Source organism: Pan paniscus, chromosome 10 (assembly GCF_029289425.2).
Source record: "Pan paniscus chromosome 10, NHGRI_mPanPan1-v2.0_pri, whole genome shotgun sequence".
Classification (NCBI taxonomy): domain Eukaryota; kingdom Metazoa; phylum Chordata; class Mammalia; order Primates; family Hominidae; genus Pan; species Pan paniscus.
This window is the reverse complement of record NC_073259.2, coordinates 88,847,554-88,865,881: the sequence shown is the minus strand read 5'-3', so window position 1 is coordinate 88,865,881 and position 18,328 is coordinate 88,847,554. Positions and strand designations below refer to the sequence as shown.

The window sequence follows — 18,328 nt, the reverse complement described above, 5'->3', positions numbered from 1 at the left end:
GCCAGTCTAGGTGTCTGTTTCCTTAAGTATTAAGATATAAGGACATAAATGAGATTATTTCTAAAGGTCTTTTTAGGTATAATGTTCTGTGTTTCTGAGCTATCTAATTCACTAAGGTATAATTACCTAATACCCTTGATGTCCTTTACTCCAAATGATGATAACATCATTTGGCCTTTAATCTAAAGGAATGACTGATGTTATTTAGGAATCTATGCATAAACCTGGCTGTAGGTATGCCTTGAATAACTACAAGGTCTAGCCAACTCTTGTTGTCCAACAAAGTGTTTAAGTAACTTACACATCAGAAAACTGGATCAAGATGATATCTATGTAATTCCCACAGAGAAAAACCTGCCTAAAAACTTAGCCAGTTGATGACTGATGGTGCACAGATCGCATGATTGCTTCCCAGGGCAGGCATTGCTTCCATCTGAGATCTAGCCAGGGTCAAAATTTAACCCTCTATGGAAGCGGGAGAGAGAGAGCACATGTCATGAGCAAATTCATGTATGTAGTGCAATTCAAATTCTCTCTTATAAGGGATGATCCTTAATCAACCAGGAAGTTGAGCATACCAGAAATACGAGCATACCAGAAATAAGCTGCCATTTTAATATCTCACAGTGTATACGAATAGAAAAACTATTGAATGAACAGAATGCAGCCATGTTTAAAACTTGGTTGAATCTGGGCACGGTGGCTCATTCCTGTAAACCCAGCACTTTGCGAGGCTGAAGCAGGCACATCATTTGAGCCCAGGAGTTCGAGATCAGCCTGGCCAATGTGGCAAACCCTGTCTTTACTAAAAATACAAAAAGTAGCTGGGCATGGTGGCAGGCACCTATAGTCCCAGCTACTCGGGAGGCTGAGGCACAAGAGTTGCTTGAACCTGGGAGATGGAGGTTGCAGTAAGCCAAGATCGTGCCATTGCACTCCAGCCTGGGTGACAGAGTAAGACTTCATCTCAAAACAAAACGAAGCAAAGAAAACCTTGGTTCATTTACCAGCCATTGATTTGCTAAACTTCAATCAAATTAACTAATTTGAAAGCTGCCTAGAGCTTACTGCTGTATGAGATTGCTGATGAAACAAGTATGCCTTTGGTTATCTACTGAGCTATTTTTTTCCCAGCTTCCTAAATGAAAATATATTTCTTTGTATATCAATATTATAGGAGATCCAGTTTGTATGGTTTTTATATCAGTTTAGTATTTTATTAGCTTGTATTTATTGTAATACAACTTTTTGAAGGCTCCATATATATATAACTATTGTATATAATAACTAATGTATATAATAGTGTGTGTGTGTGTGTGTGTGTGTGTATACTTTTTCTTTTTTTGAGACAGAGTCTTGCTCTGCTGCCTAGGCTAGAGTGCAGTGATGCAAACATGGCTCCCCACAGCCCCGACCTCCTGGGTTCAAGCTATTCTCTTGGTTCAGCATCCCAAGTAGTTGGGACCACAGGCACGTGCCACTCGCCCCAGCTATTTAAAAAATAAAAATTCTTTGTAGAGATGGGGTATTGCCATGTTGCTCAGGTTGGTCTTGAACTCCTAGGCTCAGGCAATCTTCCTTCCTGCCTCAGCCTCCCAAATGGCTGGGATTACAGGCAAGAGCCACTGTGCTTGACCTCATATTAATCTTTATGTTTATTGTTAAAAGATTTATCAGCTAAAGATAGAAGCATTTTCAGGATAGGAAAGTACAGTCTTCATAGTGCATTTTAATTCATTTCATGTATGCTCATGGCCAGCCTAGGCATAATTGTGGGGTAGGTAACATTTCTTTTTAGGGGTTTTTCTGTTTTAGGCTATACTTCTCTTTGGTCAAAATATTTCCTGGGTACCTACCATATACTCTCAGGCTGTTCTCATCACTACTCACCTTCTTAATAAAATCCAATTTTACCAGATGTCCATTGCAAGGCCTTGTTAAATTAATTTATGCTAATGCAATAGGTACAACAAAACTCTTAAAGCAAGGGGATAAAACTTAAAAATATAGAATTTCAGGTTTTAAATGGAGGAGGGGGTTTCACTTTAAAATAAGAAGTCTTTTTAGAGCTCTTAAAGTCATATAAGAACCACCTTCTCAGCCTATGTAGGAAGCTGGTGCTACAAGTTTTCAGTGATTGCTCAAACTTACACTGGTTCTTATAAAAGACAACTCTGAATCAGGAGTGCTTGTATATACAGCTTTGATAAAAATAGCTTAACTGTTTATAAATAACCTATCACATTTCAAAATATGTCTTAAATATTTAGCTAGAAATGATGCATACTTTCATTAAGAGTGAGACACAGACTAAGTCAAAAGCAAGAATAGATGCTGAACTTTCAGGGCTCAAGGAATACCTGTGAAGGGCTTGCACATCAACATTTATACCCTAACTGAGTAGATCTTTTGGCTTCTTTTTATTCATGCAACAAGACTTCTGTGGCAAGATGGTTTGATTTCTTGTTCTTACCTTAAAAGGGAAAGAAAGAAGAAGAGAAAACTGCCTTATTCTTATTACAAAGTTATACTGACGGACTAAAAGCACTCCAGAGATAAATAATAGGTTAAGGAGACAAGCATATGTACTCAAAAGTATTTACAAAGTAGGCAAAGCTAGTGGGGAAAAAAAGGCCACAAAAATAATCTTTAAGACAAGAATTAAGATATGCTTCTGAAAACAATTAAAAAGCAAAGTTGAGGAGTGTTTGAAATAAAAATTTTTCAAGTATGCTTATATTTCTTAATATCTTTCTAAAATTCACTTCTTAGCTGCTTAATTATATAATTTGTAGGATGTTAGTAAAGCATTTCAGTAGTACAAATGAGGAACTGTGACACTGCCCAGATCTCTCATAGTGGCTCTGTGTCCTGGTGGGAAAGACAGTAGAGCCAAACAAAGAGACCTGTTGACTCTGTTGAGCCTTAAAGAGAATCTGAGTCCTTGTCTAAACTGAAGATAAAGCATGAAGGCAAAATTTCTGGAATTGAAAACTGTGGAGTCTGCTTTTGATACATTGTTAACTGTGTGGGAGAGGGCAGAGCAGAGACTGGAAGTGGATAACCTTGATGGTTTTGCAGGGCCTGGTGTGTGGTGCACCAGCCAGCCGTATTTCTCTCAACTCTTCACCACCACCGTGAGAGCCTAATGGCCCACACACATTAGTACCACAGCCCTCCTGTAGCAACTGAATCGCAGACACAGTGCCAAAACAGAGATAATGGGCCTCTAAAGGTCTGGCCTAGAATCTCCAACCCTATTAAATAAAAGCAAATAGAACAAAAGCCACGAAGAAGTCTACAGACTGATGATCTGGCCTAGAAAATGGGTGAACCATTATTATTAAAACATAAACATGTAAGTTTTAATATTAAAAAAGAAATTAGAGAAGGGTATGTAGACAACCAAATCACCAAGTTTTCCTTTCAAAGGAAAATTATATGCATTAACAAATCATCGTGGGACCAGTTATAAAGAAATTACAAACATACTGAAAATAGGGTTTATATTGCACGATGCTGTCAAAGTTTACCTTCCTTTCATGTTTTCTCAAGAAACATAGTAGACTATAATTCATAGAATAAATGCTTAATAAACATATTAGTTGAGTGGCTAAGCCAATGATCAAATGATCCCTTAAGTCTCCAAATCTGCAGTAGAAATTATGAATCTGAAGGTATAATTCAAGGGTGCTTAAGATTTCACTTCCTTTATTTTTCTGTAACTCAATTTAGTATCTTTTTGAGTTTCCCTTCTGCTTGGATTGTGAAAATGTAATGTCAAACAATTGAAGGTGGCCTTCTCTGCCTCTTCAGTGTGACTCCTAGGTGGTCTGACACTCTTTAATCTTATCTCAGTCTCCATCTATCACACTGCACAGTGATTTTTTTTCTCTGTACTTTACCCAAGAAGCAAGGCAAAAAGGCCTTGGCAGTTCAATCCTGTAAATTAAGGGTTCTGTCATCTGCCCTGGTGATCCGCTCGGAGGGGCAGGAGCCAGGGTTTCCTTATGTAGGGTCCTACAAAGTCTAATTACAACTTTCTTCTTTTTGCTTCTCCATCATCCTAACCTGGAGAATCTTCAGAAGATTGGGAAAAAAGCAGCATTGTGTTTACTTAGAGGAAGCATAGTTTCTCCAAGTATTGTCTATGCCATGATGTTCAAAAGACTGTTTTGAAACTCAAAAGCCAAGAATTGATTTGTTTTTTGTTTTCTATATCTATCTTATAAGTATGTGTGCCTATTTGATTGTATCCTGAATAGATTTTTCTTAATATAAAATTATTCACTTATAATAAGGGCTTATTCAATGCATAACGATAGTGCCCTCCAGAAAAATTTCACCAGTTTTTGTTAAGTTATTAGCAGTCTGAGTCCAATTTTCCTACATCCTTGTCTGTACACCAAATTTTAAAATATATATTTATCATTTTTAAGTTAAAAATGAAATATTGACCAGGCACGGTGGCTTACGCCTGTAATCCCAGCACTTTGGGAGGCCAACGTGGGCGGATCACAAGGTCAGGAGATCGAGACCATCCTGGCTAACATGGTGAAACCCTGTCTTTACTAAAAATAGAAAAAAATTAGCTGGGCGTGGTGGCGGGCACCTGTAGTCCAGCTACTCGGGAGGCTGAGGCAGGAGAATGACATAAAACCGGGAGGCGGAGCTTGCAGTGAGCCAAGATCGCGCCATTGCACTCTAGCCTGGGCAACAGAGCAAGACTCCATCTCAAAAAAAAAAAAAATCTATATATTTATTTTTATATTGGTCTATACTTCTTTGATTACTAGGGAGTTTGAATATCTTTTCTGAGGTCTATTGTCCATTTATATTTTTTATTTTTTGTCCATGCATGTCAACTGCTCATTCTGCTTAGATCTTTATTGACTTGTTAGAAGAATGAAGGGCAGGCTGGGTGCGGTGGCTCATGCCTGTACTCCCAGCAGCTTGAGAGGCTGAGGGAGGTGGATCGCTTGAGGTCAGGAGTTCAAGACCAGCCTGGCCAACATGGTGAAACGCCATCTCTACTAAAAATATAAAATTAGTCGGGTGTGGTGTTGCACCCCTTTAATCCCAGCTACTCGAGAGGCTGAGGCAGGAGAATCTCTTGAACCCAGGAGGCGGAAATGGCGGTGAGCCCAGATCGGGCCATTGCACACCAGCCTGGCCAACAAGAGTGAAACTGTGTCTCAAAAAAAACAAAAAAGGGCAAATAAACCAGAAAAAAAAACCCTTTTGCACTAAGTATATGACAGTCATATACTGAAACTGTTTTTCTGGTTTATTTGCCTTTTTTTTTTTTTTTTTTACAGTGTTTGAGACATAGAAACTTACACTGTGCACATCTGATTTTGTGGTTATTTTTCCTGTGGCATTTTAAATTAAGAATTCCTTTTCTATTGAAAGATGATTAATGTTCACCTTTCTTTTATTTTAGTTACTTTATGTTTTTATTTTACATTTAAATTTTAATTAATCTGTTATATTTAGCCTAGCGTATGAGATTGGGTCTCCATTATTTTGTATTATTTAATTTAGTTAATAGTCCTTTTCTCCTTTGGTCTAAAGTCCACATTAATAATAAATAAAGCTTTCCATGTGATGACTCTCCTTCTGGACTCTGTGCTATGTTCTACTATCTCTTTTATACACACAATAAGACTCCACTTTAATCATTGTAGATTCTTAATAAATTTTAATATCTGATAGAGAAATTTCCTCTTTGTTACTATGTTTTAATTTTTTTCAAAATTTTGTTGACTAGTGCATTTACTCTTCCAGATAAAATTTGGAAATTTCATTCCTAATGTCAGCATTATAATTTAGGTCTTCATTGCTTTTCACCCTCATGACCTGAATCCCCATGCAGTCCATTCTGTGACCCAGTGCAGCCTAACCTGCTTATAGTTTAACCACAATGTAATAAATAATAACGATGATGGTAAGATAACTCATTTGCCATGTTTTCTTAAAATTTTAAATTTTGGGTTCTTAATGTGATATTAATTTCAGATTTGTCTCCAGGGAAAAGAACATTGAACCTCCTCCCTTTAAGAAGTGTCATTGTATTTTCAGAGTGTGGAAGGAGAACACCATGAGAAAGCTGTGGAACTACTCAAGGCTGCTAAAGACAGCGTCAAGCTGGTGGTGCGATACACCCCAAAAGTTCTGGAAGAAATGGAGGCTCGCTTTGAAAAGCTACGAACAGCCAGGCGTCGGCAGCAGCAGCAATTGCTAATTCAGCAGCAGCAACAGCAGCAGCAGCAACAAACACAACAAAACCACATGTCATAGGTGAGAAGTGACTTATTCTATACAAGGAGTATATATATATACACACACACATATGTATATGTATTTATATATGTATATATGAATATATTTAAAATATATTTTAGATATGTTCTAAAATATATTTTCTTAGCTGAAACAAAATCATTAGATTTAAATAATCCAAACAAAATCAATCAAACAAAAGACAGTTATCTAAAAGTATATAAGCAAGATAGTTTATGTGCCATTCAGTTATATTCTCCACAAATATAAGATAATTTGGAAAATGATATACTTTGAAAGGGGCAAGTACAGGCTCTAGGATGCTTTTATACAAATTAAGAAAATGCAGCCTCTGTGCAAACCCAGATCCTAAGGAGAAGAGTGTGGGCTGGATTCCAGGCCTCACTCACCCTGTTGGCCAGTTGCCTTTACACAGTGTATTAACTGCACAACCTTATAGTGCTGACCCTGGAAAGATCTCCTTTAGAATACTGAGATGCAATTTATTGGAAAAGTGCCCCACCGAAAAGAATGAAGCTGAGACCTGCCACTGTCTATGCTGTAAGAGATTCTGAAGTTCTCTGCGGATGCTCCTTTAAAGTGTGTCTAACATACAAATGGCCAACAGCTATATGAAAAAATGCTCAACATCTCTAATCATCAGAGAAATGCAAATTAAAACCACAATGAGATATCACCTCATACCTTTTAATTTGGCTATTATCAAAAAGAGGAAAGATAACAAGTGCTATGAGGATATGAAGAAAAGGGAACCCTTGTACACTCTTGGTGGGAATATAAATTGCTACAGCCAATTTGACAGACAGTACGGAGGTTCCTCAAAAAAGTTCATAGAATTCCATATGATCCAGCAATTCTGCTTCTGGGGAGATATTCAAAGGAATTGAAATCAATATGTCAAAGAGATGTTTGCACTCCCATGTTCAATACAGCATTATTACAACAGCCAAGATATGAAAACAACTGAAGTGCTATCAAGGGATGAATACATTTTTTAAATGTGGTAAGTATGTGATAGATATCTATATCTACCTACACACACACACACACACACACACACACACACACAGACATATACCATTTAATATTTAGCCTTTAAAAAGCAGGAAATGTCATTTTTGTCAGCGTGGATGGGCCTAGAGAACATCATGCTAAGTGAAATAAGCCAAGCATGGGCAGGCAAATACCACATGATCTCACCTATGTGTGGAATCTGAAAAACTTTAATTCATAGAAGTAGAGAGTAGAATGTGGTTTCCAGAGGCTGGGAGGCTGGGGGAGGAGGGTAGACAGAGAAAAGGGAAAAGGTCTTAGCTAAAGGTTACAAGTTTCAGTTAGGTAGAAGGGGAATAAGTTAAGATGATCTATTATACAACTTGGTAACTATAGTTAATAATACTATATTGCATATTTCAAAATAGCTGAGAGAATGGACTGTAAATATTCTCACCACAAAGAAACAATAAGTATTTGTGGTGACAACTTTGGTAGCCTGATTTGATCATTCCACAATGTATACATGCATTGAAATATCGCATTATAATCCATAAATATATAAAATTATTACTTGTCAATGAAAAATAAAACTTTAAGAGTTTTGAAAAAGTTGTAAAGTTGAAATAAAATGTGTCTAAGATTCTCCTGCCTTTTTCTAAATTCCACTTTGTAACAAAGAACACTAAATCAGGTTTTGCTGTATATTATCAAGAAAATGGAAGAAAAAATGTTAAGAGACCCCATCTTAGAAGTTCCTACTATGCCCTATGCCCTTATCACATTTTATCCCTAATCCTCAGAAAAAAACCTTCAAGGCAAGTATCAATAAAAAGTTTTTTAGATGAAAATATGAAGCTAAAATAGCTTCAGTGGATTTCCCATGACGGCATTTACAGAAACATAGAATTCTTTCCCTTTTTACTCTATCAGGTTTTCATCTGCCAACATCAGATATTCTGGAGTTATATAAATTTTCCTTGCTATCCTTTGAAGAAGACAGTTCATATTGTTAGCTACCTTTACACTATGATGTCTGTGAATGTGTATTTGAAGTGAACTTCAAATATTCTTGGAAAAATGATTGTGGGTAATAGTGGTTTTAGGTCATTCAACATCAGATTACTATTTGCACAAACAGAAATATTGGATATAACATGAGGCTTTTAATTGTTTGTGACACTTGTGAAAAGAAGAAGCTACAGGCTGGGAGCAGTGTCTTATGCTTGTAATCCCAGCACTTTGGGAAGCTGAGGTGGGTAGATGACGAGGTCAGTAGTTTGAGACCAGCCTGACCAACATCGTCAAATCCCGTCTCTATTAAAATTCAAAAATTAGCTCCTGTAGTCCCAGCTACTTGGGAGGCTGAGGCAGGAGAATTGCTTGAACCTGGGAGATGGAGATTGCAGTAAGCCAAGATCGAGCCATTGCACTCCAGCCTGAGCAACAAGAGTGAAACTCTGTCTCCAAAAACCACAAAAAAAAATGAAAAGAAGAAGCTACACAGAAAAAGGGGGAAAAGATAGGGATTTGTCCTACAACAATCCTGGGAATTCAACAATCTATCTATCTTTCATAGGCTGCTATTTTTTATTATATGTACCATATTTTAGTATCTTTATCTAAAATTGCATTCTATCCTAAGAAATACATTTATTGGGAGCCAAGCGTGGTGGCTCATGCCTGTAATCCCAGCACTTTGGGAGGCCGAGGCAGGTGGATCACGAGATCAGGAGATCAAGACCATCCTGGCTAACATGGTGAAACCTCGTCTCTACTAAAAATACAAAAAATTAGCCAGGCATGGTGGCGGGCGCCTGTAGTCCCAGCTACTCAGGAGGCTGAGGCAGGAGAATGGCGTGAACCTGGAAGGCGGAGCTGGCAGTAAGCGGAGATCGCGTCACTGCACTCCAGCCTGGGTGACAGAGCGAGACTCTGTCTCAAAAAAAAAAAAAAAAAAAAAAAGAAATACATTTATTGCACATTATTTATTTGACACTGTTACAAGCGAGGCACTGTTTCATGAGCTGCAAAAATGGCATGAATAATGCAAAGTTTTTGCCCTCATGCCTACATTCTGGTTGCATGAGATAGTTAATAAACAAATAAACAAGTAAATAAAAATATCCTATTGGGACCAGTACTTTGCAGAGTAAAAATAGGGGGTTTAAATAGAGAACTGCTTGGTAGCAACTTGACTGTGTGATCAGGGAAGATCTCTCAAAGGAGGTAACATTGCAGATGAGACTGAATCACAAGAAGCCAGGAAAAGAGACTAAAAAGAGAAAGAAATAGCCAATGCAGTAGCTCTATGACAGGCATGTTTGAGGAACAGAAAGAAAGCCCGAGTAGTTAGAGAATAGTGAGTCAGAAGAACAGTGGTGGTGGCTATGGGGTCAATAGGATAGCTGGGGACCAGGTCACAGAGAGCTTTGTGAGCCACTGAGGGAAGTTAGATTTTATTGCACTGGAAGCCACTAAAGGTTTTTAAGCACAGGAGAGACATGGTTGGATTTATTAAAAAGATTGCTCTGGCTGCTGTGAGAATAGATTATTGCAGACTGAGAGTGGAAGCAGAGACCAATTAGGAGGCTAATGTATAGTAGTCCAGGCAGGAAATATGGTGACTTGGTCTAGGATGATGTAGTTGAGACAGAAGTCTATAGACAGACAAGGACGAGTCATTTTGTCCACATCCTTCTTCTCTGTTATCCATTCCAAATGTAAAGCCACTTTACATTTGTACTTTTAGAACTCTTAAAGATCTCTTTTGTGGTAATGACAACGCATTATTCCTTAGTTAAACATTTACACTCTTTTTGCTAACTCATTTGTCTCTCATCCTTGATAATATAGACTTATACCAATTCTCCTAATTGATTTGCCACATTGGTCCATAGTAAAATTGCGCAAGTATTTTGAAAGAAATATGTTCCCATTCAGATTTCTGAGGTCTTACTAAAGACTTCCAATATTATGCTAATTCAATCATCTTTAAAAGTATGCGACTTGGCCAGAATTATTTGCTCAGCCATATTACTCAATTCCATTTCTCAGTTCCATCCATCTTAATTAAATCTCCTTCTTCGGGCCAGGTGCGGTGGCTCATGCCTGTAATCCCAGCACTTTGGGAGGCCAAGGTGGGTGGATCACAAGGTCAGGAGATCGAGACCATCCTGGCTAATTCGGTGAAACCCCGTCTCTACTAAAAATAAAAAAAAAAATAGCTGGGCGTGGTGGCGGGCGCCTGTAGTCCCAGCTACTCAGGAGGCTGAGGCAGGAGAATGGTGTGAACCCAAGAGGCGGAGCTTGCAGTGAGCCAAGATCGCACCACTGCACTCCAGCCTGGGTGACAGAGCGAGACTCCGTCAAAAAAAAAAAAAAAAAAAAAAAAAACTCCATCTTCATTAAATTTCCTATGGTTTCACCACCACAGACTAGTATTTTTAGTAAAAAGCATTTATTATACAAACTATGTTATTTCTGGCATGAGATATAGTAGAGTTCGATTTAAGTGAACATGAAATTTTTATTTGTGCCTGCCAAGATGGCACTTGCAATACACACACATTGAGATAAAACTGTAGTGACCATTTCAGGTACAAATAAAATACATCCAAGTCATGTCATTCATGGATTTTATGGTGACTTCAGTCAAAGAGACTTACATTAGCTCTTAATTACATTTTAATTAATTTGATTTTTAAGGACTAAATGGGATTGTCACACTTGCTAATTCTTACTAAGTTGCTTCTGAGAAAAGTTTGAAGCTAATTTGAACTATTAGACTTTAAGCATCTCAGGTTTTTATAAAATTTAACCAGTCAAGCAAAAACCAAGTAAAATCAAAATACTTGTCTGATATTATCTTATTGTTTATCAAATGAAATGCAATTTCTACTCTGAAATTAGAAATAATATGTTTTTTTTTATCTGAGATGGTAAAAGTTATAAAGCAACTAGCAATGGTAAATTGTGAATACAAGTGGAAAAAAGATTTAATGCAAGTACTGTGCAGGAAATTTGTCTCTTATGCTTACTTTTAATTGTAAACTCTCTTAAAGTAAAAATCAATCGTCTTTTCCCCTAACTTCTATATTTGATAATATTGAAGGATACACATTACATTTTCTAAAATGTAAAAAAATTATTGTTGTACAATAATATGCTAGAAATGTTAACAGAGAATATGAATTCGGGTTTTATTCATGCTATACCCACTTTTTTTGAGAAAGAGTTGTATTAGTTCATTTTCACGCTGCCGATAAAAATGTACCCAAAACCGGGAACAAAAAGAGACTTAATTGGACTTACAGTTCCACGTGGCCACAGAATCATGGCTGGAGGGGAAAGGCACTATTTTTTGTTTGTTTTTTGTTTTTTTAATACAGAGTCTCTCTCTGTCACCCAGGCTACAGTGCCGTGGTGCGATCTCAGCTCACTGCAACCTCTGCCTCCTGGGTTCAAGCGATTCTCCTACCTCAGCCTCCCAAGTAGCTGGGATTACAGGTGCCTGCCACCATGGCTGGCTAATTTTTGTATTTTTAGTAGAGACAGGGTTTCACCATACTGGTCAGGCTGGTCTCGAACTCCTGACCTCAGGTGATCCACCCACCTCAGCCTCCCAAAGTGCTGGGATTACAGATGTGAGCCACCATGCCCAGACTGAAAGGCACGTCTTACATGGTCTCGGCAAGAGAAAAATGCGGAATAAACACAAGCAGAAACCCCTGATAAACCCATCAGATCTCGTGAGACTTATTCACTATCACAAGAACAGCACAGGAAAGACCAGCCACCATGATTCAATTACCTCCCCCTGGGTCCCTTCCACAACATGGGAATTCTGGGAGATACAATTCAAGTTGAGATTTGGGTGGGGACACAGTCAAACCATGTCAGAGTGTTATATTTATTCAGCTTGAAGCACCTCAGTTTTTTATTGTGACTCCATGTATATAATATTTCACCCAGATTCTCAAAAAATAAAAATAAGAAGAAAGAGGAATATCTCTGGAGATATCAACATTCTGAGGAAGTCAAGACCAAAATCGTGTCCCTGACCTCCATGGCTGGATCTAGGGTGGAGAATTCATTCCAGTCAAAACCAGCCTGTATCTTATTAAATTTACAAAGTTGCTGGCATTTGCCAGTGGCCTCACCAAATCTCTTTTTCCTCCTACTCTAAAGACCCCCCATTTTCTTTATTTTGCCTGCCTTTAAAACCCTTCTCTACCTTCTTCTAGCATTACCACATGCATGATCCTGATGATCTAATCCAGGGAATTATTACCAAAACTATCAGCCTAGTCACTGAGAAAACCAAGTTCCAGGGGATGACTCCAATAAAATCGAATGCAAGGAACCCAGAGTTTCCAAGCAGAACACCGGACAGAAATAATCATAAAGCTGACTAACACTTATTAAACAATTAGTGTGTGCCAAGAACTCTTTTAAGTGCTTCATATATATTAAATTACTTAATCTTTACAATAGCCTTATGTAGATTAGGTACTATGTTTAATCTTGTTTTAAAGAGTAAACTAATTAGTACAACCACTATGGAGAACAGTTTGGAGGTTCCCACTGCAGATATCTGCACTCCCATGTTTGCTGCAGCTCTGTTCACATTAGCCAAGATTTAGAAGCAACCTAAGTGTCCATCAACAGATGAATGGATAAAGAAAATGTGGTACTTATACACAATGGAGTACTATTCAGCAATAAAAGAGAATGAGATTCATGCCAGGCACGGTGGCTCACACCTGTAATCCCAATACTTTGGGAGGCCAAAGCGGCTGGATCACTTGAGGCCAGGAGTTTGAGACCAGCCTGGCCAACATGGCAAAACCCCATCTCTAGTAAAAATACAAAAAAAAGGAAAAAAAAATTAGCCAGAGCTGGTGACACATGCCTATAATCCCAGCTACTTTGGAGGCTAAGGCACAAGAATCATTTGAACACAGGAGCTGGAGGTTGCAGTGAGCCAAGTTCATGTCACTGCACTCCAGCCTTGATGGCAGATCAAGACTCTGTCTCAGAAAAAAAAAAAAAAAAATCAGAAATTTGCAATAACATGGAGATCATTATTTTCAGTGAAATAAGCCAAGCACAGAAAGACAAACATCACATATTCTCACTTATTTGTGGGAACTAAAAATCAAAGCAATTGAGCCCATGGAGATAGAGGGTAGAAGGATGGTTACCAGAGGCTGGGAAGGATAGTGGAGGAGTGGGGAGGGAGGTGGGGATGGTTAACAGGTACAAAAACACAATGAATGCATAAGGCCTAGTATTTGACAGCACAACAGGGTGACTATAGTCAATAATAATTTAGCTATACCCTTAAAAATAACTAAATGAGTACAACTGGATTGTTTGTAACACAAAGGATAAATACTTAAGAGGATGCATACCCCACTTTCCATGATGTGATTATTACACATTGCATGTCTGTATCAAAACATCTCATAGACCCCATAAATATATACATCATGTACACACAAAAATTAAAAATTAAAAAAATTTAAAAATAAAGTAGGAAACTGAAGCATATAGGAGTTTTTTCAATGTACCTAACATTTCACAGCTATTATAACAAGTAATAGGGCCATGATTCAAACCCAGGAACATGGGCTTTAAAGCCTCTTGCTCTTATTCATGTTGCCACCCTTACTTTTCCTGATCCCACTTCACAGACATATTTGTGAACTGTCTGGGGATTCAGTCTTATGCAGTTATCCAAATCACCCTTATCGATTACCTTTAAAATAGTACCCCATACTTCAAATTACTTCATCCTCAAAGATGCATTAGCTTTCCATGGCTACCATAAAAATTACCACAAATATAGTAGCTTAAAATAACACAAATTTATTGTTTCCTATAATGCTGTAGAATTCAATGCTCTTACTATCAAAATTCCAATGTCATTTTTCACAGAAGTAGGAAAAAAAAATCCCAAAATTTGCATGGAACCACAAAAGACATGAAATAGCCAAATCAACTTTGAGCATAAAGAACCAGACTGAAGGCTTCACACTACCTGACCTCAGGGTCTATTACAAAGCTATGGTAATCAAAACAACATGCTATTGACATAAAGACAGACACATAGACCAATGGAACAAGCTAGAGAACCCAGAAATAAATCCACATATTTACAGTTAATTGATGTTTGACAAAGGTATCAAAAACATGCAATGGATAAAGGACAATCTCTTCAATCAATGGTGTTGGGAAAACTGGATATCCAAAGCAGAAGAATGAAATTGGACCCTTATCTCACCCCATAACAAAACCAACTTAAAGTGATTGGAAACTTAACTGTAAGACTTGAAACTGTGAAACTACTAGACGAAAATGAAAGAAACGCTCCACAACATTGGTTTGGGCAAAGATTTATTGGATACCTTCCCAAAATCACAGGCAACAAAAGTAAAAATAGACATACAGGATTCTACCCAACTAAGCAGCTTCTTCACAGCAAAGGAAACAATTAACAGATTGAAGAAATAACCCATGGATTAGAAGAAAATATTTGCAAACCATACATCTGATAAAGGACTAATATCCAAAATATGTATGGAACTTAAACAACTCAGTAGCAAGAAAACAAATAACCTAATCAAAAATGGGGAAATGACTTAATAGACATTTCTCAAAAGAAGCCTAAGGTATAGCCAACAGATGCATGAAAAATGCTCATTGTCACTAATAATCAGGGTAATGCAAATTAAAACCACAGTGAGGTTTCACCTCACACCAGTTAGAATGGCTGTTGTCAAAAAAAGACAAAGCCAGATGTGGTAGCAAGCACCTGTAGTCCTGGCTACACAGGAGGAGGAGGGTGAGGCAGGAGGATTGCCTGAGTCCAGGAATTTGAGTCCACCCTAGGCAACACAGTGAGACCCCCATCTCTGAAAAAAAAAAAAAAAGTAAAATTTTAAATTTTAAAAAAGAAAAAATATAACAAGTGTTTGCAAGGGATGGAGTAAGAGGAATCCTTGTGCACCAGTGGTGGGAATGTAAATTAATACAGCCATTTTGGAAAATGATATGGAGGAGGGTCCTCAAAAACTAAAATTAGAACCACCATATGATCCAGCAATCTCACTTCTGGGGATATATCCAAATGAATTGAAATTAGCATGTTAAAAGGATACCTGCAGTACATGTAGATTGCAGCATTGTTCACAATAGCTAAGATAAGGGAGCAACGTAAGTGTCCAGCTTCAGCTAAATGGATATACATAACAGAATACTATTCAGCCTTAAAAGGGAGGGAAATCCTTCATTTGCAACAACATGGATGAACCTGGAAGACATTGTGCTAAGTGAAATAAGCCAGGCACAGAAGAACAAATACCACATGTCTCACTTATAAGCGGAATCTTAAAAAGTTAGACTCGGCCAGGTGCGGTGGCTCACACCTGTAATACCAGCATTTTGGGAGGCCGAAGTGGGTGGATCACGAGGTCAGGAGTTTGAGACCAGCCTGGCCAATATGGTGAAACCCTGTCTCTACTAAAAATACAAAAATTAGCCAGGTGTGGTGGTGCACCTCTAATCCCAGCTACTCAGGAGGCTGAGGCAAAAGAATAGATTGAACCCGGGAGGTGGAGGTTGCAGTGAGCCGAGATCGCACCACTGCACTCCAGCTTGGGCGACGGAGGAAGACTCTGTCTCAAAAAAAAAAAAAAAAAAAAAAAGTTAGACTCATAGAAGTAGAGAGTAGAATAGTGATTATCAGAGGTAGAGGAGAAGGGTGATCAGGGAAAGAAAGGGGAGAAGTTGACCAAAGGGTATAAAGTTTCAGTTAGACAGGAGGAATAAGCTTTAGTGATCTATTGCACAGAATGATGAGTTAAATAATAATATCTATTTCAAAATTGTTAAAAGGATAGCTTTTAAATATTTCCACCACAAAAAATAAGTATGTGTGGTGATAAAATGTGTTAATTATTTTATCTGGTTTAATCATTTCACATTTTAAACATATCAAAACATCAATTCAATATATTTATACATCACAAATTTATTTGTACATCACAAATGTATACAATTATTATTTGCCAATTGAATATACAATTTAAAAAATATATCTTGTAATTCTGTAGGATAGAAGTCCAACACAGTTTTACTGGGCTTTAGGAGGCTCTGAGGGAAAATTCATTGCTTCCTGGGCCCTTCCTCCATCTTCAAAACGAGTAGCGGTAGTGGAATCCTTCTCACATTGCATTTCTCTGACCTCTGCCTTCATCACAACGCTGTTTTCTGTCCCCCTCTTTCACTTTCGTTGTTGTCTTGGTGCTTGTAAAACTGTTAATTTATTTCTATTGATTTACATTTGATGTTTGTGTATGAAAGTGACACTTTTTCATTGCAAAATTTTTAGACAGTAGAGAAGTATAAAGAATAAATTAACTTTTCAGCTATAATCTCACTTCATTTTAATACACATTGTTTTTCTCCAGAAATGTTATTTCTATATATGTATGTTTATATGTATGTGTTTATATATATATATGCTTATTTTCACTCATATTTTATGTGCTAAATTATAACCTGATTTTTAAAAATTAAACAATATGGTTAACATTAGTAGACTTAGGTCTACATTTTAAATATCTGTGTAAAGTTTTAATTTCTAGGTATACAATAATCAATCTCTTCTGAATGGACATTAAGGTCATTAACATTTTTAAATCTTGTTGGATTTGATTTGCTAACTTTTGTTGAGGGTTTTTAAATTTATGTTCTTGAGAGATATTGGTCTGTAGTTGGTTTTTTTTTCTTCCAGTGTCTTCGTCTGGCTTTGGTATTAATGTAATGCTGGCCATATAGAATGAGTTAGGAAATATTCGCTCTGCTTCTATTTGATATGCTGAAAGCAATTATAGACAATTGGTATAACTTATTTCTTAAATTTTGGTAGAATTCTCCAGTGAACCTATCAGGGTCTGGTGCTTCCTGCTTTGGAAGGCTACTAATTATTGATTCGATTTCTTTTATAAATATAGACCTATTCAAATTGTCTATTTCTTCTCATGTGAGTTTTGGCAGATTGTGTCTTTTTTTTTTTTTTTTTTGAGACAGAGTTTCACTCTTGCTGCCCAGGCTGGAGTGCAATGGCGCGATCGCAGCTCACTGCAACCTCCACCTCCTGGGTTCAAGCAATTCTCCTGCCTCAGCCTTCCGAGTAGTTGGGATTAGAGGCATGCGCCACCATGCCCAGCTAATTTTGTATTTTTAGTAGAGACCAGTTTTCTCCATGTTGGTCAGACTGGTCTCAAACTCCCGACCTCAGGTGATCCGCCAGCCTCGGCCTCCCAAAATGCTGGGATTACAGGTGTGAGCCACCGCACCCAGCCCAGACTGTGTCTTTCAAGGAATTGTCCATTTCATCTAGGTTATCAAAATGGTGGATATAAAGTTGTTCATAGTATTTTTTTTACTATGCTTTTAATGTCCATGGTATTTGTAGTGATGTGACTGCTTTCATTTCTAATAGAGGTAATAATTTGTGTCTTCTCTTCCTTTTTGTTAGCTTGGCTAGAAGTTTATTGATTTTATCCGTCTTTTTATTTTTTTGGAGATGAAGGGTCTTGCTATGTTGCCTAGGCTGGACTTAAATTCCTGGGCTCACATAGTTCTTCCATCTCAGTCTCCTGAGTAGCTGGGACTACAGTGCTTGGTTTTTATTGATCATTTTAAATAATCAGCTTTTGATTTCATTGATTTTCTCTATTAATTTCCTATTTTCAATTTCATTGATTTCTTCCACATTAATTTTTATTAATGAAAAATTAATCTGCATTAATGTTTATTATTTGTTTTCTTCTGCTTACTTTGGATTTAATTTGCCCTTTTTCTAGTTTCCTAAGGAAGAAGCATAGATGATTGATTTTTTGGTTCCCACAACTTATCAAAACATTTTTATTTTTTATTTTTACTTGGTTCAAAATATTCTTTAAATTTCTCTTGTGATTTTTTTTCTTTGACTCATCCTTCTTCCACTTTTAATTACATT

At 37.4% G+C, this 18,328-nt stretch overlaps 1 protein-coding gene across 1 annotated transcript in view; it reads left to right on the top strand.

Annotated features, from left to right (window-relative positions):
- LIN7A (lin-7 homolog A, crumbs cell polarity complex component) overlaps positions 1–18,328 on the top strand; it is a 147,655-nt gene that overhangs the window by 122,306 nt on the left and 7,021 nt on the right. Inside the window, exon 5 of the mRNA XM_003811659.6 lies at positions 6,082–6,300. Coding sequence (XP_003811707.1) covers positions 6,082–6,300 — 219 coding nt within the window. The remainder of the gene's footprint in view (positions 1–6,081; positions 6,301–18,328) is intronic.